Source organism: Rhopalosiphum maidis, chromosome 2, assembly GCF_003676215.2.
Source record: "Rhopalosiphum maidis isolate BTI-1 chromosome 2, ASM367621v3, whole genome shotgun sequence".
NCBI classification, from domain to species: domain Eukaryota; kingdom Metazoa; phylum Arthropoda; class Insecta; order Hemiptera; family Aphididae; genus Rhopalosiphum; species Rhopalosiphum maidis.
In genome coordinates, this window is record NC_040878.1 from 72,680,973 (window position 1) to 72,704,982 (window position 24,010).

The following is a 24,010-nucleotide window of genomic DNA, read 5'->3' on the forward strand; positions in this document are numbered from 1 at the left end:
ACAAAGCGATTAAAATCATCAAGTATATATGATAAACTACTAGTAATTAATAAATTTAAGCGAGAGTAGAAAAATGAATTTTAAATATAGTATGTCAACATTATATAACGAAATTTATGTTTTCAATGAACTTGATCCATATTTACACTATTTGAACACAATTTAATAAAAATTAAATACATTTATTGGGAGTTTACGCCCCAACCGGTTTTTGTTCTAAGATATACAGTCGTTATACACTAACTGTCAATGGGATATTGTACGCATGGAAGGGATGATAGCATTTTTAGTATAAATACCACGTCACTGGTCTCCGTAATCATCAGTTCATTTGTGTGCACAGTCGTCGAATAATTTGACAACAACACCGACGAAAAATTAAAATGGCCGCTAAAGTAAGTCGAAATAATGTTGATTGGAATACATTTCAAGTAGTATTATAAAAATACTATTTGTTGCGCGGATATTAATTTAGAAACTTTTTTCTTTATTTACAGTTCATCATCTTCGCCGCTTGCGTGGCCACCGCCCTCTCCCAGTACGCTGCCCCAGCCTACAAACCCGCTTACTCCGCACCCGCTTACTCGGCACCAAAGGCTTACGCTCCAGAGCCCACATACGCACCAACACCTTACAACTTTGAATACAGCGTAAACGACCCACATACCTACGACGTGCACAGCCAATCCGAATACAGCGACGGAAACGGTTACGTCAAAGGAACCTACAGCCTTGTCGAAGCCGACGGCTCCATCCGTACCGTCGAGTACACCGCTGACGACTACAACGGTTTCAACGCCGTCGTCAAGAACGAAGGTGGATACAAAGCTCCATCATACTCCGCACCAGCTTACAAGCCAGCTTACTCCGCACCAGCTTACTCCGCACCAGCTTACTCCGCACCAGCCTACTCCGCACCAGCATACTCCGCCCCGGCCTACAAGCCAGCCTACAAACCAGCATACTAATTTATTTAGTCGTGTAAACCCCAACTTTCTTCTTCATATTTATTTCTTCGTGTACCACTCTGGACCATCGTGTTCATATTGAACCGTGGTTTCAAACACATACCATGTCGTATTGATATCCATTACAATCGATACGACTTTGTATTTATTCTGTAAATAAATATAATAATGTATATTTATTGAAAATTTTTACTTTTTTTTTTATTTCTTACACCATCCTTCAGTTCTACTACAACACAGGCTCAAATATATTTTATATATTCTTTGAGCGCTTGATCAGTTGTGGAGCAGAAAACATGCATTATAGGCAAATTAGAAATTTATACAAAATATAACGGTATTTTTCTAAACGATTTTAGTTGTAACCCAAAAAATATTACTCATAGAGCTTTAACACTCTTTACTGTTATGCACATTATTACAATTTATATTGAATATACATAACTCAAAATAACTAAACTAAGTTTAAGTCATTTAGATTATATTACGGGAATTATATGATTGATAAAAAAGAAATTGTCAGTAAAAAATTAATATTAAAATTTTTTTTAAATTAAGCATTCAAATGTATGTGGTACACCGGATTAGACAAATTACGTAATAATAATAATTAAGAATTATTAAATCTACGATTAAATTACAATTTTTGATCATTTTCGATGAGTTAGTAAAATATTATTTGATGATAACTCGAAATGCTTCTATATATAATGGAAAACAGTCATACAATGAATGGATGTATAAGAGAAATGATTCGAAAACAAGATGATCTGTCAGCCGGTATCACTAAGTTTATATTCATTTCTATACAATTCATCTCTAATGTAAACATGTTTAAACAATGTAAGCATTTTTAATAGTATCATAAAAAAAATAATGAAATTATTATGCAGGATGATTCTTTTATCATAATATACTCATTATTTCGACAAGTATTGACTTTGTTTCATTTTTTATTTTCAAAATATTTTATATCATGAATTACTTAAACTGTATCACATTTTAATTTTTTCATCATTTTATTTAATAGTGAAATCATGATTAACTTTTGATTTTCAAACTGCAATCTACATTTAAAATGTACTAAATTAATAGGTGCAATTTTATTATGAATTTTAACATTTTTTTCGGTTTTTTTAACACTTCTTGTTTCTGAAGACTAGTAATCACAATATGGTTAATGATAAGAACAGTAATATTTTCATATCTAACATACTCGTTAATGACTATCGGCGTAGTGATAACCTTTGTACCTGTAATTATACCAACGCCCAGCAGGCGTAATAACCTGTAGGATGGTCATCTAAAAAAACTCAAACAACCCAACTTTAAGCAGCTATAAACTACTAATAGATAAATTAAAAATAATAATTTTTATTTTTACGTTAAAATGCATTAAAAATTATACCTACTTTTTAATTCATTTTAAATATAGGTTATCATTTGAAAATCACCAGTTGGCCATAATTTCACCATTAAACAAAAGAGAAAAAATAAAAATTTCATAGTTCGAAATAAGTTTGTTACAAAGTACTTTGAAAAAAAAATAAGTGAAAAAATATGAAAAAATAATGAGTGTATATTAATAAAACAATCACCACGTATATAATATGCAAATTATGCCGCTGTAAATATAATATAGAATATTAAGTTACGTTCTTATTATATACATTTTTGATAATTATTATAATATTATCATTCAATAATATAGAAGACAGTTTAAACTTGTAGAAATGATTGTAATATGTCTTAACTTTAAAAATTTGTAATTGATTTAAACCTTTTTTTAGATTTTGAGCAGAGGAAAGAATGAATTATAATATGGAGACTTTATTCTACTTACATTATATTCTTATGAATTTCACAACGACCTTTTTTAATTTATTAAAAAAATAATTATATATTATATAGTATGATAATATTAATACCGTAATATTAAAAGTAAGCAAATGACTCATGATATAGTTAATTTTATGAAATTAACTTAGTGATACAGACTGTTATACCAATATCGTTAAGAATCATTTTTCGTGTACAATGTTATCCTTTTGTGAAAGTAAATTAGAGTTACTTCTGATATAGTATGATACTTAATTATCGTGAATCATTTAATAAACCATTGATAGTTATATCGCTGATATAACTCATAATATAATTATATGAAAAACTATAGTAATTATTATTATGATTATATAATAATAATATGTCAATGCCGAAGTATTGCATACCAGTTTTTTTGTACATGTATATTTAATTTAATATAAGTTAAAAAATTTAAATGATGTATAGTTTATATAAATTGTAATAATGTGCATAAAAGTAAAGAATGCTAAAGCTCTGTGGACTGTGAGTTATATTTTTTGTGTTATAACTAAAATCGTTTATGAAAATACCGTTATATTTTGTATAATTTTCAAATTTGCCTATAATGCATGTTTTCTGCTCCACAACTGATCAAGCGCTCAAAGAATATATAAAATATATTTGAGCCTGTGTTGTAGTAGAACTGAAGGATGGTGTAAGAAATAAAAAAAAAGTAAAAATTTTCAATAAATATACATTATTATATTTATTTACAGAACAAATACAAAGTCATATCGATTGTAATGGATATCAATACGACATGGTATGTGTTTGAAACCACGGTTCAATGTGAACACGATGGTCCAGAGTGGTACAAGAAGAAATAAATATGAAGAAGAAAGTTGGGGTTTACACGACTAAATAAATTAGTATGCTGGTTTGTAGGCTGGCTTGTAGGCCGTGGCGGAGTATGCTGGTGCAGAGTAGGCTGGTGCGGAGTAAGCTGGCTTGTAAGCTGGTGCGGAGTATGATGGAGCTTTGTATCCACCTTCGTTCTTGACGACGGCGTTGAAACCGTTGTAGTCGTCAGCGGTGTACTCGACGGTACGGATGGAGCCGTCGGCTTCGACAAGGCTGTAGGTTCCTTTGACGTAACCGTTTCCGTCGCTGTATTCGGATTGGCTGTGCACGTCGTAGGTGTGTGGGTCGTTTACGCTGTATTCAAAGTTGTAAGGTGTTGGTGCGTATGTGGGCTCTGGGGCGTAAGCCTTTGGTGCCGAGTAAGCGGGTGCGGAGTAAGCGGGTTTGTAGGCTGGGGCAGCGTACTGGGAGAGGGCGGTGGCCACGCAAGCGGCGAAGATGATGAACTGTAAATAAAGAAAAAAGTCTTTAAATTAATATCCGTGCAACAAATAGAATTTTTATAATACTACTTGAAATGTATTCCAATCAACATTATTTCGACTTACTTTAGCGGCCATTTTAATTTTTTGTCGGTGTTGATGTCAAATTATTCGACGACTGTGCACACAAATGAACTGATGATTACGGAGACCAGAGACGTGGTATTTATGCTTAAAGCTTACCAACACATCCCTTCCATATGTATACTTCATTATACGTACAATTTTTCACTGGCAGTTAGTGGATACTGTATATCACTGAACCAAAACCGGTTGGGGCGTACACATCTGTGAATTCAATATCATTAATATTACATTATGATTGAATATAATATAAATGTAGATCAAGTTCAATAAATTACCTAAATAGACCTTAGTAATTTTGTGAATAAAAAAAAAATAGTAGATAAAATAACGTAGTTTTAATCTTATTTCAGTTTGAAATAATATAATTTTTTTCTCTTCTTTTTTATTATTTATAAAATAATATCTGTATGATATATATCTATACAGAGATCGGCTTTGAATATTTGTTCTTGAAAAGCGGATGATCAAAATATATATTTTTCCCATCAACTTATAACAATCACAGTTGGAGTTTTCCTGTGTTTTAAACAATCAATGTTTAACAATGAATATTATTATGTTAAATAAGTTGATTTTAATGAATTGGTTTCAATTGTATTTTTACATTATGAAATCTTTTGTAAAAAATATATACTTACTATACTTTAAAAAACGATTGCTATCAATGTTGTTTTAGGATTCATGTTTAGTTTAAAAAAAAAATATTTTTTATTTTTGATTTTTCTGAATTGACGATCAATATTTTTTATTTGTTATTATATTAATTTACGAAATTCGTTGGAATAGAACACAATACTATTGAAGTATAAATGAAAACCCAAATTATTCGATTTACATAATACTTGCCTTGTATTTTTAGATTATTTTGTTTTTTGAATTTTTTTCTCTAAATATATTTTATAATGTGAAGAATAAACTATAATTTACTCTACTCTAACGACATAATGATAACAAATATCGTTGTTTTTTAGCGTAGCTAAAAAAGACACATAACAAAAACATCGCAATTTTTCATTAAACACATTTTATATATACACTCTACGAAAGTAAATTATATATCACGAGGTGATTGCATTTATCTCTAAACAAAATTAAAATCCTATCGTATACATTCTACGTATAAAAATGCCTAATGATTAATAAAATGCAAAACTAAATTGTAATTATAAGTTTGATTTATAAAAATCGCATAACGTTAGTTTAAATTAAAATAAAATTGAATACAAAATTTAAAAAATAAATAATATTATAATCTACTACAAGTTTAGATTATTCAGATTATTGTTCTATGCATCAAGATAATATAATACTAGTTGAATAATTGTATCCGAGATAAATTATTTATTAGGACTGTTATAAAAATAATATTATTTAATAAAATAAATACATCTTAAAAAAGTCTATGTATGACTTCTAATTGATTTAAGAAAATGAATTGGAAAACAATTAATAATTATGTTGAACTTGTAAATCTGTTCATAAAAATAATGATTTATAGTTTATATGTGCGAGTACAACCAAGAAAAAATATTTAATATTTTACTTTTTAAGAAACTTTATATTTTAGTTCTTAAATATAATAGGATAATATTCCTTATATGTGTGAATAAGACAGAGAATAATATTTAAAAAAAAATATTAGAGCATTGTTTAACCTTATTTTATAATTTAAAATAAATGTAAAGATCATGGCTAAATAACTATTTTCCATAAATTACTTGTCCAAATAATATATTTTGACCAGTTAACCAGGATAAACGACTTTCGCAGTTGGATTTTGCACGTTTATAAGTGACTACCCTCGCCCGTTAAGCAACACAGTACATCGATTCAGAGTGTCATGACTATATTATAATATATAGAGGTTAAAATATTATGTACAACTATAGGTACGTTTCTGCGAATAAAGTGTTTGAAATTATATAAATTAAAAATGCCATTATTATAATTGTCAACGATTTTTGAAGAAGCACTCGTCGTGGTTAGGGTTCGATAGAGGTGTAGTTAGTTCAGCGATGATACTTGACACATATACACTACACAGGTACGACGATGACTACGCACGCGCCGTTGGCTTAGGCCTCTTGTGACAAATGATACCCACGTGTTAGGTGATTTGAACACTTATTATATTATATTCTTTACGTTTTAATAAAATTACTAACGAAAATTAAAATTAAAAAAAATAAACGACAGTTCGGTACGTGAATTCATATGCAAATACTATACACAGTCATGGAATATTATACCATTATACTTAGTACACATTTGAACGACAATAATATTAAAGGTAAATTTATAAGGCATAAAATATCTTCTTTTTTCTATGATAATATTATTCATTTTATTATGTCTTATATATTTTTTGTTCTATAAAGTTTTATACAGTCTAGTTGTGTGTGGCGTTTTAAATTACTTCAATTGGCTTCTTAGCACCACTCACAATATTTCAAAATTAAAAAAAAACCACAATAATCTTATATCAGCTCAGTACATGTCTTAAAGCTCTTACCACAGTAGGCTGTCCTCCTATGAAATATAATTTAATAATAAAACAATAAATAATGATTTTCCTGAGGTTTATATTATACAACTCTATTACTGTTATGCTTTCACAATATTGTGTAATATAATTTCGATGTATCGAATATCGAAAGTAAAATAAAAACAAAAAAATAATTTTTTAGACGTTTAGAGAAAAAATTGCTTTTGAGCATTATGATGAGAATGTATTAGTTTGTATTGAGTTTTTAAACTTGTTTTTATTTATTATTTTTGTGTGGTCAGAGAGAAGCAGAATAATTCATTTCTGATTTTGGTTTCAAAAATATTATCTACAGACATATAATGGTGTTTTAAATAATCAAAAATAAAAATTCTATGTAGTCTTGTGAAAAATAAATTCAATTGAACAAAAAAACGAGTTACTCGGCCTTAAGGTTGTAATTGTATAAAGGTAAAGAACCAATCGTATAGCATATAAGTAAATAAACTGTTAAGTTTTATTACCTTAATATTATTACTTAGCAAAAGACTATAGCAACACCTATCTTGTAAAAAATACTTGTTACAATAATTTTATTAAAGTTTATATAGTACAGTTATTTTAAATACGTATTTGAGAAGTTGGTAAAAATTATTTAAGAATATAGACAGATTGATACTTTAAACAAGTATTTATAAATTATTTTAAATACGTTAAAATTCTTTACATAATACTTTTTTTTATCTAATAAATTAACAAATAAAATTTATTTGAGTATAAATTATACATTTGTTTATTTCATCAAGGAACATGATTCTTAGTTCGGGTATAATATACACATAAAAAAAATATTTTGTTAAAAACATGCATAATACGAGTATTTTATGGTTAATAAATTATATACGAGTTACGCACTATTAGAGAAATACAATAATAATATTGTATTTAAACTATTAAAAGATATATTTACTAACTCATATTAAACATAAAATGTATTAATTTTATTAATTATAAATTAACTGATTAAACATATTTAAAATATTGATTGAAGTACTAACAATAGCATTTGAATACTTTCACTCCCGTACAATATAAGACAAGTTTTAAATAATTCTTGCTCATCATTTACTTTTTCAAAATGAATGGTTTATTTCAAAATTATAATTCACAAGACGACCAACCATTCAAATCTCATCAATGATGAATTTATTACAAAATTACTATTAAAAAACTGCAAAATAATAATTATCTAGTATAAAAAATTATTATTATAATACCTTAATATAGTATCAGTGATAATTTAACATTTTTTTTACTATTTTTCATAAAAAAGATATAGAGAAATATAATGTTAAATTAAAAATAAAACTATAAAAGTAAGAAATACTATTATATGATGATAAAATTATCTTTAATCAAAATAATATGGATTAAAATCAGTAAACAGTTATTCGAAAAAAAAATTAGTACAATAGTTCTATTGTAAAAACAGAATGTGATTGTAAAATAAATTTACAAGTTTTATGAACTTGATCCATAAACAATTTGAACATAATTTAATATAAACTAAATGTACCTCAACCGCGTTTACGCCTCGACCGGTTCTTGATCAATAATACATATTATGCATATTATATACTACCGATGGGAAATAATATGTAAAATGTCATGTACGATATATATATTTTATATAAAATGGAAGGGATATTTTGGTAAACTTTAAGCATAAATACCACGTCTCTGGTCTCCGTAATCATCAGTTCATTTGTGTGCACAGTCGTCGAATAATTTGACAACAACACCGACGAAAAATTAAAATGGCCGCTAAAGTAAGTCGAAATAATGTTGATTGGCATACATTTCAAGTAGTATTATAAAAAAAACTATTTGTTGCACGGATATTAATTTAAAGACTTTTTTCTTTATTTACAGTTCATCATCTTCGCCGCTTGCGTGGCTACCGCACTCTCCCAGTACGCTGCCCCAGCCTACAAACCCGCTTACTCCGCACCCGCTTACTCGGCACCAAAGGCTTACGCCCCAGAGCCCACATACGCACCAACACCTTACAACTTTGAATACAGCGTAAACGACCCACACACCTACGACGTGCACAGCCAATCCGAATACAGCGATGGAAACGGTTACGTCAAAGGAACCTACAGCCTTGTCGAAGCCGACGGTTCCATCCGTACCGTCGAGTACACCGCTGACGACTACAACGGTTTCAACGCCGTCGTCAAGAACGAAGGTGGATACAAAGCTCCATCATACTCCGCACCAGCTTACAAGCCAGCTTACTCCGCACCAGCATACACCGCCCCGGCCTACAAGCCAGCCTACAAACCAGCATACTAATTTATTTAGTCGTGTAAACCCCAACTTTCTTCTTCATATTTATTTCTTCGTGTACCACTCTGGACCATCGTGTTCATATTGAACCGTGGTTTCAAACACATACCATGTCGTATTGATATCCATTACAATCGATACGACTTTGTATTTATTCTGTAAATAAATATAATAATGTATATTTATTGAAAATTTTTAATTTTTTTTTTTATTTTTTACACCATCCTTCAGTCCTACTACAACACAGGCTCTATGTTTAAATACGAAATTATTTGTTTTTTATATTTTATATATTCTGTGAGCGCTTGATCAGTTGCGAAGCAGAAAACATGCATTATAGGTGAATTTGAAAATTATACAAAAAATATTATTCACCGAGCTTTTACACTCTTTACTGTTATGCAAATTATTACAATGTATATAAACTGTAAATAATTTAAATATTTTAACTTATATTAAATTAAATATACATGTACAGAAAAATACGAAAAATGATTCTTAACGATATTGGTATAACAGTCTGTATCACTAAGTTAATTTCATAAAATTAACTATATCATGAGTCATTTGCTTACTTTTAATATTACGGTATTAATATTATCATACTATATAATATATAATTATTTTTTTTAATAAATTAAAAAAGGTCGTTGTGAAATTCATAAGAATATAATGTAAGTAGAATAAAGTCTCCATATTATAATTCATTCTTTCCTCTGCTCAAAATCTAAAAAAAGATTTAAATCAATTACAAATTTTTAAAGTTAAGACATATTACACTCATTTCTACAAGTTTAAACTGTCTTCTATATTATTGAATGATAATATTATAATAATTATCAAAAATGTATATAATAAGAACGTAACTTAATATTCTATATTATATTTACAGCGGCATAATTTGCATATTATATACATGGTGATTGTTTTATTAATATACACTCTTTATTTTTTCATATTTTTTCACTTATTTTTTTTCAAAGTACTTTGTAACAACTTATTTCGAACTATGAAATTTTTATTTTTTCTCTTTTGTTTAATGGTGAAATTATGGCCAACTGGTGATTTTCAAATGATAACCTATATTTAAAATGAATTAAAAAGTAGGTATAATTTTTAACGTAAAAATTATTATTTTTAATTTATCTATTAGTAGTTTATAGCTGCTTAAAGTTGGGTTGTTTGAGTTTTGTAGGTATACATCGTACAGTTTTTTACAACTGTGAGGCATTGGTATAATTGCAGGTACATATATGTAACTCTTCTTATTGTTACAAATATTGTGACTACTGGTCTTCAGAAGCAAGAAGTAATAAAAAAGTATTTTGTATTATGATTTACTCAAACTGTATGACATTTTTGTTTTTTCAGCATTTTATTTAATAGTGAAACACAATCAATTTTTGATTTTTAAATAGAAAACTATATTAAAAATAACTAAATTAATAGTTGCATTTTTATTATGAATTTTAACGTTCAAATATTATATTTCGTAAATTTTTTTAGCGATATAGCATTTCAATATTGGGTGGTTTCAGGTTTTTCCAACTTTGTGATACCGAATGATAGTTTGTTTTGTTTTAGAATAATTTTTTTATACAATAGTATCATTTTATATAGGTGATATCGATTTATTACCAAATAACATTTTACTAAATTATTGAAAATGTTTTGAATCGTAGATTATATAATTTTTTTTATTATTCTTACGTCATATGTCAAATCCCGCATACTACATACATTTGAAACTTTATTTACAAAAGTTTAAATATTAATTATTTATTGACGACTTATTTTTTAGCAATCGTATAATTCTTGTAGTATAATATAAATGACTTAAAATTAGTATAGTTATTTTGAATGACGTAAAGTCAATATAAATTGTAAAAATGTGCATACCAGTAAAGAGTGTAAAAAATGTGAGTAATATTTTTTGTATTACAATTAAAATCGTTTGGAAAATACCGTTATTTCTTGTATAATTTTCTAACTTGTCTCGTGTTCTAGCACGACTAGGACACGAGGACTGCAGGATTGCAGGATGGAGTAAGAATAAAAAAAAAATTAAAAATTTTCAATAAATATACATTATTATATTTATTTACAGAATAAATACAAAGTCGTATCGATTGTAATGGATATTTTCGAATCATTTCTCTTATACATCCATTCATTGTATGACTGTTCTCCATTATATATAGAAGCATTTCGAGTTATCATCAAATAATATTTTACTAACTCATCGAAAATGATCAAAAATTGTAATTTAATCGTAGATTTAATAATTCTTAATTATTATTATTACGTAATTTGTCTAATCCGGTGTACCACATACATTTGAATGCTTAATTAAAAAAAAATTTTAATATTAATTTTTTACTGACGATTTCTTTTTTATCAATCATATAATTCCCGTAATATAATCTAAATGACTTAAACTTAGTTTAATTATTTTGAGTTATGTATATTCAATATAAATTGTAATAATGTGCATAACAGTAAAGAGTGTTAAAGCTCTATGAGTAATATTTTTTGGGTTAAAACTAAAATCGTTTAGAAAAATACCGTTATATTTTGTATAAATTTCTAATTTGCCTATAATGCATGTTTTCTGCTCCACAACTGATCAAGCGCTCAAAGAATATATAAAATATATTTGAGCCTGTGTTGTAGTAGAACTGAAGGATGGTGTAAGAAATAAAAAAAAAAGTAAAAATTTTCAATAAATATACATTATTATATTTATTTACAGAATAAATACAAAGTCGTATCGATTGTAATAGATATCAATACGACATGGTATGTGTTTGAAACCACGGTTCAATATGAACACGATGGTCCAGAGTGGTACACGAAGAAATAAATATGAAGAAGAAAGTTGGGGTTTACACGACTAAATAAATTAGTATGCTGGTTTGTAGGCTGGCTTGTAGGCCGGGGCGGAGTATGCTGGTGCAGAGTAGGCTGGTGCGGAGTAAGCTGGTGCGGAGTAAGCTGGTGCGGAGTAAGCTGGCTTGTAAGCTGGTGCGGAGTATGATGGAGCTTTGTATCCACCTTCGTTCTTGACGACGGCGTTGAAACCGTTGTAGTCGTCAGCGGTGTACTCGACGGTACGGATGGAGCCGTCGGCTTCGACAAGGCTGTAGGTTCCTTTGACGTAACCGTTTCCGTCGCTGTATTCGGATTGGCTGTGCACGTCGTAGGTGTGTGGGTCGTTTACGCTGTATTCAAAGTTGTAAGGTGTTGGTGCGTATGTGGGCTCTGGAGCGTAAGCCTTTGGTGCCGAGTAAGCGGGTGCGGAGTAAGCGGGTTTGTAGGCTGGGGCAGCGTACTGGGAGAGGGCGGTGGCCACGCAAGCGGCGAAAATGATGAACTGTAAATAAAGAAAAAAGTCTTTAAATTAATATCCGTGCAACAAATAGTATTTTTATAATACTACTTGAAATGTATTCCAATCAACATTATTTCGACTTACTTTAGCGGCCATTTTAATTTTTTGTCGGTGTTGTTGTCAAATTATTCGACGACTGTGCACACAAATGAACTGATGATTACGGAGACCAGAGACGTGGTATTTATACTAAAAATGCTATCATCCCTTCCATGCGTACAATATCCCATTGACAGTTAGTGTATAACGACTGTATAGCTTAGAACAAAAACCGGTTGGGGCGTAAACTCCCAATAAATGTATTTAATTTTTATTAAATTGTGTTCAAATAGTGTAAATATGGATCAAGTTCATTGAAAACATAAATTTCGTTATATAATGTTGACATACTATATTTAAAATTCATTTTTCTACTCTCGCTTAAATTTATTAATTACTAGTAGTATATCATATATACTTGATGATTTTAATCGCTTTGTTATATTATTGTTATATTCATAAATTTTGGTTTCTTAACATGAGTATATTTCACCCGATTTCTCTGTTTTATCCGTCCACCCGATCGTTGGTTAAGAATACATAGTTACAATTGTTAATATTATGATATTTATTTTTTATTTCTTGTTCTTGTAGATACGTAACTACGATAGTTTGTAATTAGCATACGTTTGTATATAATTTTAGAATTTTAGTGAAATTCCATCAAATTTAAAAAAAAAATATTTTAAATATTAGGAATATCTGATGATTGCACAATGAGTTTTCTAATTGATTATTCTTACTTTAAAATTTACTAACTTTTTTCTTCTTATTATTTTATCGTATGCTTCTCTGAACCATCTTGTTCATATTGTACCGTGGTTTCAAACACATATCGTGTTGTATTTATTTTCAACACATATTTATATAGATGTAAAAATAATATATATATTTTTTCAAAATGTATTTTATATATTCGGTGCGTGCTTCATCAGTCGCGGAATAGAAAACATGCATTATAGGCAAATTAGAAAATTATGTAAAATATAACGGTTTTTCCTTAACGATCTTAGTTGTAATCCAAAAAGTTTTACTGTTTACTGTTGTGCACATTGTTACAATTTATAATTGCTTCGAATCATTCAAAATGACTATACTTATTTTAAGTCATTTATGCTATACTATGGGAGTTATATTATTGATAAACACGAAGTCGTCAGTAAAAAATAATAAGTTTAATTAATATTTAAACTTTTTTTTGAAATTTATCATTTATGATGTAATAGTAAATAATAATACATAGCCATTAAAATATTAATTAATAATAATAATCTTTTAATAAAATTATTAAAAAAATGTTGTATACCAAGTATTTATTTATTTTTAACTATAGATGGCTGTTCAACTATAAAGTATTACATTCTAACCATTGTATACACGCAACAAACTATAAAAATATACAAATAAAAAAGATTGTTAAGCACTTCTTAAAATACACGCCGGTTTGTATGCTTAAATGGTCGTTATTTACTTTAATAAGTTGTACATTCATAAATGTTTTAATTTAATTTTAAATTTATCTTAGCTTAATAAAAATGTGTATTTATGTAATAAAAACCCACCATAATATTATATTAATTATATTTCTACAGCGTCATAAGTTATGATTCATAACTTTTAGGTATATAACAATATTATATAAATGAAATAATGAATTATAGTAATTTAAATATTATTGTACCTTTTGTATTTTTGTATTAGTATAGGAAATATATTTGCTTTTTATTAATGAAGATGTCACTAAAAAAAAATCCAAGTACAGAATGGACATAGAATTACTGGAAACATACTATTAAATCTTTAATATATACTTTATCGTTTATTATTTTATGCGAGTATTCATAAGTCATAAAATATTGTACTTATCTTATAATATAAAATTGATGAAAATGACTATATTATTTAATGACATTAGCATTAAGTATAAATTATAAAGAAATTAATGGTTGTTAAAGGTTAAAAAGGATGTTAAATTAATGAAAAACTTCTATATAATATTTTAGGTTTTTTTATTTATAAGATAAATTATATTTATAGACTAACTTTTTCCAATAAATTTAAATATGTTTAGATAAAATATATATAATTTTATATTATTTTATATTCATATTAAAACTGAATAAATAACAAATATGTTTTATTTTTTAGAAAAAAAACTAGCTTTATACCAAATTATTTAAATACAATATAAGTAAATGTATATTTACATATAATATCTATGTACAATATAATATATATATGTACACATAATATTTTATATGTGTCTGATTTCATAAATATAAGAAATCTATAGTATAATAAAATTGATTTGTATTTATTAATACTCATAAAGATTTGACTTATGTTTATAAATTTTTATACGTTGTTTTTATTTTTGTTTTTCAACGACTTAAAATGTCTACTAAAACCGTATAAATAATCTGATGATATGATTAAAATAAATTATAATATTTTTTTCATTTAGATTTGTTCAAAAAAGAAGCTGTTAATAAATTATAATTTTACAAAATGTTGAATGTTATATCACATATATGTAATGTTAATTTAAATTTCACGTAAAATGTATAAAGTCCTACAACCACTCTTTCATAACACTAAAAAGAAATTAATTTTTTGAGTAAAATTTACTATTGTTTTAGAACTATATTTTATAGTTTAGATCCCTCCCTCCAAGTAACAAGTAGATTCAATTTTCTGATGCAAACAACTATCAATATTCAAGCATCATATTGTCTGCTTAAAAAGATATGAGACATATAAATAAAAAAAATTATTTAATGTAAAATAATTAATCTAATTTTACACAAAGTCCATATATTTTTTGTATAATTTTCAAATTCACCTATAATGCATGTTTTCTGCTCTGCAACTGATCAAGCGCTCACAGAATATATAAAATATAAAAAACAAATAATTTCATATTTGAACATAGAGCCTGTGTTCTAGTAGGACTGAAGGATGGTGTAAGAAATAAAAAAAAAAGTAAAAATTTTCAATAAATATACATTATTATATTTATTTACAGAATAAATACAAAGTCGTATCGATTGTAATGGATATCAATACGACATGGTATGTGTTTGAAACCACGGTTCAATATGAACACGATGGTCCAGAGTGGTACACGAAGAAATAAATATGAAGAAGAAAGTTGGGGTTTACACGACTAAATAAATTAGTATGCTGGTTTGTAGGCTGGCTTGTAGGCCGGGGCGGAGTATGCTGGTGCGGAGTAGGCTGGTGCGGAGTAAGCTGGTGCGGAGTAAGCTGGCTTGTAAGCTGGTGCGGAGTATGATGGAGCTTTGTATCCACCTTCGTTCTTGACGACGGCGTTGAAACCGTTGTAGTCGTCAGCGGTGTACTCGACGGTACGGATGGAGCCGTCGGCTTCGACAAGGCTGTAGGTTCCTTTGACGTAACCGTTTCCGTCGCTGTATTCGGATTGGCTGTGCACGTCGTAGGTGTGTGGGTCGTTTACGCTGTATTCAAAGTTGTAAGGTGTTGGTGCGTATGTGGGCTCTGGGGCGTAAGCCTTTGGTGCCGAGTAAGCGGGTGCGGAGTAAGCGGGTTTGTAGGCTGGGGCAGCGTACTGGGAGAGGGCGGTGGCCACGCAAGCGGCGAAGATGATGAACTGTAAATAAAGAAAAAAGTCTTTAAATTAATATCCGCGCAACAAATAGTTTTTTTTATAATACTACTTGAAATGTATTCCAATCAACATTATTTCGACTTACTTTAGCGGCCATTTTAATTTTTCGTCGGTGTTGTTGTCAAATTATTCGACGACTGTGCACACAAATGAACTGATGATTACGGAGACCAGAGACGTGGTATTTATGCTAAAAATCCATCACATTATCCCTTCTATTTGTATATTAAATAAGAACCGGTCAAGGCGTTAACACTTATTGGTACATTTAATTTGTAATTATTTATTTTTTAATAATTTGAATTTAGTTCAAGTTCATTAAAATTATAAATTATGCTTACGTTCACGCTTAATTAATATACTTTTATAGAACTTTCGTAACACTCATTTATCGACTTTAATATAATCTTGAACGCTGATTATAATAATTTTATATATTATATGAGTTCTCATGTTTTTATTTTTTGGGATAAATTTAAAAAATATATTATATTATAACTACCAGTAACAATGAGAGTTGAATTTACTGTATCCGTTATTGGATATCACAACATTTTTTTTTATATTTGTAATAATTGTTCGATTTTGTTTTGATTTATAACTTTTACTTAATTAAAGCACTATAAATATTTAAAAATTAATAAATTTTTAATTTAGTTAATAGTGCTATGACTCCAAAATATTTTTATAATTATATCATATCTAGAAAACATTGACATAAATGTTTATTAAAAATGTCAAACATCTACAGTTTTTTCATTTAAAATTATCAAATAATTAATTTCATTGTTATATTAATATTTTATTTTTTTCCCCTTTGGCTGTTGTTATGTGAATTCGTTATTTAGTTAGTATTGTTCAATAATACCATTGGTATTTCAACTTTTGACTAGCTTAAGTACAAACCAAATTTAATTTTCTTATTAGAGACCACCTTCAATATAGGAAATTTAATTATTTATCCTTGTTAAAAATTTCTTAAGTAATAATAAAAAAGGAATCATTAGAAAATTCATTCTTTTATAATTTTTCTAAAAATAGATCTTATATATTTTGTAAAAACTTGTCAAAAATGATAATGCATTATATTATTTTTATATATTTATTTAATATTTTAAAACAAATATTATAGCTTAAGCATATTATTATACATATGATTACGATTAATAGTATCTTGTTTTTACCAAACAATATTATAATATTAAATTAAGGTGTTTTTTTCTATGTATTATTTTTTCATTATTATTTAACAAATTGTGTCAACATTCCCTTTCTTTTTATACCGTTGAATTAAGCTATTTTTACTTTCTTTTTAATAATAATATATTATAGCCTATCACTTCTCTCGTTAATAATTTTTTTAACTTTTGATAGAATTGTTGATTTTTTTATTTAACCTTGAGAAAACTGTTATGAATATCGTTCAATGGTATTGTCTAAAAAGTAGAACTTCAAATGTTGTGTATCGCATTTGCCTAACGGCTTCGCCGTGTTACTATAAATTATTAGTTATTTTTAATAAATAATATCAAATGTATATTAAACATAAATTATACATTTTATACATACATAATATTATTATTACAAGATCACTAGTTATAATAATATCACGAGTAATCAAATTTGCTGATATTATTATTATGTCTTAACACGATTTAATGATACTATTACCTGATCATTAAAGCTGCTATTAAAGTATACAATATAATAATTTAATATATTATGATTCAAAAATATGTAGCTTACCTAGATATTTTATGAATTGATATCTTTTCAATTTCCGACTTAATCCAAGGATAAATTTAAAATATTTACGGAAGCCATACATTTTCTTTCTGCGGGTTTTTCATGTCCCATTTTCACTTACATTTTTGATTCAGATCAAATATCCTTTAACAAGAATCATATATTAGTTATTTTATGATATAAATTTAAAATCCATATGTGACATTTACTGATATTAAAAATGTATAATTTTCTAAATTAAAATTAAAATATAATTAAAAGTATACTTTTAAATATATACGATTATGTATTATTGTACTAATTAATAGTCATTTAACTTCTATTGAATAATTTTCATTTTTAAATATTAATTAAAACTATAAATTCTTATACTCCGTTTTTAATTTTTTGCAATAAATTTAAAATGCTTACATTTAAATCTTAATTGTATAAATTAAGTTAGTTATTACAAATTAACAAAGTAGAGAGTAACTACATAAAACACAATTTTCATACAATAATTTATTTAGTCATGACTTTTATTGAATTGAAGTAATAAATTGGATTTAATAAAATGTTGAAAGTTTATAAGATTTATTTTTAGGAAATAGAATTTATATACGATAAATATTATAAAAGTTAAATATAGTTATTTAGTTTTTGCATTTTAAGAATATTCTGAAATAATCTTATGACGATTTGAATTTATTATATCTATTTTTTACAATATTATAATTATAATATAGTAAAATGTATGGTTTTTTTTGAAACAATGATATACTTGACATAAAATTTATCTACTTGAGGCCAGTGGCGGAGGAGAGGGGGTTTTAACCCCCCACCAAAATAAATGGATGATTAATTTCAAACGTAATAGTTATGTACTTAAAAAAAAATTAATTATTCAGAAGGCGTTAAAATATGCTAGAAAAAAATGTTTCAGTAATAAAATTGAATCTATAATAATTTGTAATTTTTCAATGACAGCAATACTTGGTAATAATAAGGCGTGTTTATAAATCTCTTATTATCAGTAAGTAAAAATAAGTAAACATATACGTAATCGATATAATATTATTATTTGCAATGGTACATTATGATTAATGGATTTCCCTAAATTTCGTTTCCTCGTTAGACGTTACACATTATAATCTATTATGTTTATTTATATGTTATATGTAGTGTTATATGGTCATGCGATAATGATCAACAATAATCAATCGTTTCCTTCGATATGCAGATAATATAAATATTCCTATGTACCTATATTGAGTTACGGTCATTACGGGTCCGCACATTGCCTCGGTATTAAGTCCGAATTAGACATTAGTGAATAAGTGTTATATTTTTATTGCCAAATCAGTACGATACGTGACAGCTGATAAATAAAAATTGAAAATGAAAAGGCAAAATACATCTATAATCGACTTTTTTAAACTCTTCTTCCAAATCCAAAACAATAATTGAAAAAAACGAAAGTAATTACTATGTATTTAAAAGAATTTAACAATTGGAACAGATGCAGTTTAGTTACCCCTAGTCTATTTGATTTAATTCGTAAGTTAAAATAGGTTAGAAATGAAAATAGCGGAAGGAACTAAATTGAATTTATACGATTTAAAATTTTTTTTTATTGATAATTATATGTAAGGCTCGAAACTTGATGCACTTAAAAAAGTACAAATATGCATTTATATTTTATTTTTTATACAAAACTATTATTTGCAGAAATATTTTATAAAATATTATAAACACGGAAAAAGCAAAACAATAAGAATAATTCTGATATTTAATTTTTAATCATAATTTAAAAAAAAAAAAATACAATACAATACAATACAAGAATATCTAATAATATTTCTCAATATTAATGTATTTATTTTTTTGTTTAAACATTTTCATACTAAATCTTCATAAATTATAAAATATACTCTAAAAATTGTAAAACTAAGTAATATGCTCTAAAATCTAAAAATCACTAAATATGCAAAAATATGTACTATAAACTTTTAATATGTTTTTCGTAGTGTTTTAGAACGAATTTTTAGCTCACTTAGCAATAAATCTAATGGTTCAAAAAAAAAAAAAATGCAAATGCAACAACTTCCGAGCCCTAATTATATGTTTTTTGACAATGAGACCATAAGAATTGTTTAAATAAAACTATGAGTTCATGACTAATAACGTCTTATTTTGATTAAGTATGATAGAAGGTGGGATTTGTGCGATTTATTGATACGTAAAGTGTATTATTTTTAATGTATATTGTGTATTAAAGTGAGCAATGACAATGACAAATACATTGACGACCCTGGTATCCCCGTGACATTAGAAGAGAGTCCTTTGCAAATCTACGTTATATTAGTCTATACATCGATTTTTGCAAATTGAAGCAACGCCTCCCGTTTCAGTTGCTTCGAGTGAAAGATCATTCTTTTGTCCCCGTAGATTAAAAACCTATTTACGAAACAAGACGGCGAAGGACCGATTGAATGGATTAGTATTATTGAACTTATACAGAGACGTAGAGGTATCTTATAAAGATATCTTGAATATTATGGCAAAACACCGAGGTGGATAAATTTGATTTTATAATTAATTGTTATGACTTCTAAAAATAAAATAAATAATTATTTCAAAATAATGGTAATTATTCTTATTTTTTCAAAACCTCACTCAACATTTTTTCTTGCGTCAGCCCCTGCTTGAGGATATAGTATATGTACTACACTTTATTACTATCCAAGTGATTATACATTTGAAATTCTTACACCTTACACAGTTACACCTTAATTCAAATGCTTAATAAGTGAACTTATTAACAGTAATGTAATTTGTTATTGATTAATTTAAGAAAATTGGAAATCATACGATGGGCCTAAGTTTATCTAAGTCGAAGTTATGAAGTCACTGACACATTTTAAGTAAACATTCCAATTTTAACAATTCAAAAATTCACTTTTATTTCTACCATATTTTTCTTGTGATTTAGATAAATTATTTAAAATAACAATAGTTTATGTTTACATAAAAATATAATATATTAAAATAAAAACAATAGCTTACAGGTAAGACTTATCGTAGCGTAAAAATTATTTGGCAAATCTCATTATTTTTATGAACAAGAACGAATACAAAACGTGTAGCAACATTTATTATGTTTATACTTTTAATAAAACCTAGTAAAAAATGTCTTAATAATTTTTATACTTTTCATTTACTTAACATTTTATTTTATTAAAATTAAATAACATAAATCAAAGAAATGATTTTTTTCTTTGTTTTTTCATTACATTTCTGTTTCTTTTTTTGCCTATAAATAATTAAAAACAAAATAAAAGATTATTTATGCAATTAATTTAATTTAAATTAAGCTTTTAAAATATTTAGGATTTATTAATATTTTTACTAAAAAAACTACATTTTTTATGATAACTTAATTTATGAAAAATTATGATTTACCTTATATGATTTAAATAAAAGCATACAACAATGTGAAATAATCATTTTATTTCATATTAATGATTAAATAATTTTTAAAAAATTAAATTAATTTTTTTTTTTTAACAAAATTCTATATTTAGTCATCTGTTACAATATAGAACAATATGCTTAAGTGAAATCAAATTAATTAATCCGTGTTAATCATTTTGCATAAAAAAAGATATAATATTATGCATACATGTAGGCACCTTGTAATATTTTCTTGTCAAAAAAATGTATAAACAATACTTATATATTTTATTATAATAGTTAATAACATAAATGAGCTTCTTCAATGGCAAATATGTTTTAAAACGTTGTTAAATTAAAAAAATTGTGATGTATCTTATTATTATAAACATACGATATACTCGTATTTAATTAAAATATATATTAATTGTTACAGTTAAATATTGGATTACAATTGATAAACGCTTTACATTTTAATATTATATAAAATTGTTCAGTGTGTATTATTGTTATTATTTTATAAACATTAGCTATTGTAATTTTATAAAAGAGATGAGATAATTAGTGCCGTCGAAGTGTACGGGTTGCATTTAATTTTAAAAGATTAATCTTATTAGTTATTATTTTGTTTTAAATATTTTATTATCTTAAACAAAAAGTTAAAATGTCTATCAAGAAAAGCTAGAAATAATATTAATTTACTTATTACCATTGGAAAGGAATTTATTTTCAACTCTTTATATTATTATTGAAAACTTTAAAAGTTCACAAAGTAAAATAATTACATTAAGCATTTTTAATAGTAATAGTGTGAATGTGTGATTTAGTATAATTAAACATCAATTTACGATTAAAGTTTTAAATCATTAATAATTGCCTTCAATAAAAAAATCTTAAGAATAATGCTATAAAAACTTAACCTAATAATATTACAATAGACACTGCATTTTTATTTTTATTAAGTTAGTTTTAATTTGTTATAATGTTTTCTTTCAGAAAAGAATTGACAGTAATACCATTAACAATTTTTTTTTTTAATTTGATTTGTACATTACATATAGCTATAAAAGCTATGAGAATGTTTTTATTTTCTTCTCAGCACTCAGCGATACTAAAAAAGTGTCTGTAGAATCGTCCAAGCTTACTAAAAGCTCACCCAAGAGTAGATTAATCAGTTTGCTTTATGACTTAACACAAGAAGGATAGGAACATTTTCAACTTCTATCCGTATGTCGATAAAATCTTTTTAAGAGCTTTTGGGAAACTCAAATGTATCTTAAAAGTTTTAAGCTTCGTCTCTTGTGGTCTAATTCTATCAACAAAATGATTACATTTAGCATAATATTAATAAAACTAACACATTTGCTACCACTATAAAGTGTTTTTTTTTAATCTACTAAAAATCTAAAAATATTAAGCAGTAGATTTTGTATTAATTATTGGATGCTTTTTCGTAAACTCTTCATATTTTCAAATGAATAAAATAATATTTTTTTAATATGACAAAATGTACTTGTATTTGTTGGACCGTGGACAAATCTATATAATATTTTATTGTATATATCAATTCTCATAATTATTAATTTTGTTAATGGATTCATTATATGTATTTATTTAATATAATAAATACAATATGTATATATTTAACATGATTATACTAATACAACTTACTCAGTTTTAATCATAAGAAATTAAGACACACAATGTCATGATTCTGTAAAAATTAAAAAACATTTATATGATTGATTTTTTTTTTGTGGTAGTAAATGGTATTGTAAGTAAAAATAAAAATATCTAAATGCAATACTAAAATTATGACAATATTACATTACTACCTAAATCATTTAATATTATATTTGACACAGACACGACAATTGACGACGAATATGTGCTCAACCACAGTGTGTAGATGAAATGTATTATAATATTATGTATTATTATTTATATTAGGTAGATACCTTATTTGTAGGAAACGTATATATAGCGCACATATATCATATTCATCTTCTGTGTCAATTTTTAAGCAAATTTAATGTTAATGCAAAGTGTACAGATGATATATTATAGCCTGTTGTAGTACAGTGTAGTTATGGCATGTTCAATAAGTATACGAATAAGGCGTTTATATTTACAATGTGTATGTAGATACATATTATATATGTTGAAAAGACGAGTAATATGATCACATTATATTATATAGGTATCAAACTATAATATTTCATAAAACAATCCATGATAATATTGTATTATAAATCGTTTTTCGTCACAAAGTTTTCATTGTGAGATCGTTTGGGTTATTGAAAATGCAATCGACTAAGAAAACAAAATATATTTAACAATAGCGTGTAAAAAAATAATAGGTAATTTTTTTAACTTTACAATAATATACTGAAATTATTATTTTATCGGTTATTTTTTTTTTTTTTTTTGAATTCGATTGATTGAGTTATTACAATGTTTTTATTTTATGTTTTGACAAATATTGTAACGGTCTGCCCTTTAAAATAAAAAAAATGAAATTAAAAAGGCCACGGAAGGATTTGAACGAATACAGTATTACCAGGAGAATAAATTTATCAACGCGATTGTCGTTGTTCACGTGCAACTTTTAATAACAACAACATCTGTTCCGAAGTTTTGCAGTATCGTCCCTCT

General features: G+C 26.5%; 3 protein-coding genes across 3 annotated transcripts; 2 read left to right on the plus strand and 1 right to left on the minus strand.

Annotated features, from left to right (window-relative positions):
• Positions 1-270: 270 nt before the first annotated feature.
• Positions 271-1,160, plus strand: LOC113554882 (cuticle protein 7-like). The gene is made up of 2 exons (XM_026958968.1): positions 271-395; positions 498-1,160. Exons 1-2 carry the CDS (start codon positions 384-386, stop codon positions 966-968), a joined length of 483 nt encoding a protein of 160 aa, XP_026814769.1. The 5' UTR covers positions 271-383; the 3' UTR covers positions 969-1,160.
• Positions 1,161-3,511: 2,351 nt separating this feature from the next.
• LOC113552581 (adhesive plaque matrix protein-like) lies at positions 3,512-16,353 on the minus strand. Its single transcript, XM_026955438.1, has 6 exons — positions 16,263-16,353; positions 15,713-16,159; positions 12,574-12,609; positions 12,004-12,471; positions 4,241-4,276; positions 3,512-4,138 (listed from the first exon to the last, which is right to left on the minus strand). The coding sequence occupies exons 1-6, from the start codon at positions 16,272-16,274 to the stop codon at positions 3,698-3,700; spliced, it is 1,440 nt and encodes a 479-aa protein (XP_026811239.1). The 5' UTR covers positions 16,275-16,353; the 3' UTR covers positions 3,512-3,697.
• Positions 8,482-9,290, plus strand: LOC113554885 (cuticle protein 7-like). Its single transcript, XM_026958970.1, has 2 exons — positions 8,482-8,575; positions 8,679-9,290. The coding sequence occupies exons 1-2, from the start codon at positions 8,564-8,566 to the stop codon at positions 9,102-9,104; spliced, it is 438 nt and encodes a 145-aa protein (XP_026814771.1). The 5' UTR covers positions 8,482-8,563; the 3' UTR covers positions 9,105-9,290.
• Positions 16,354-24,010: the final 7,657 nt, after the last annotated feature.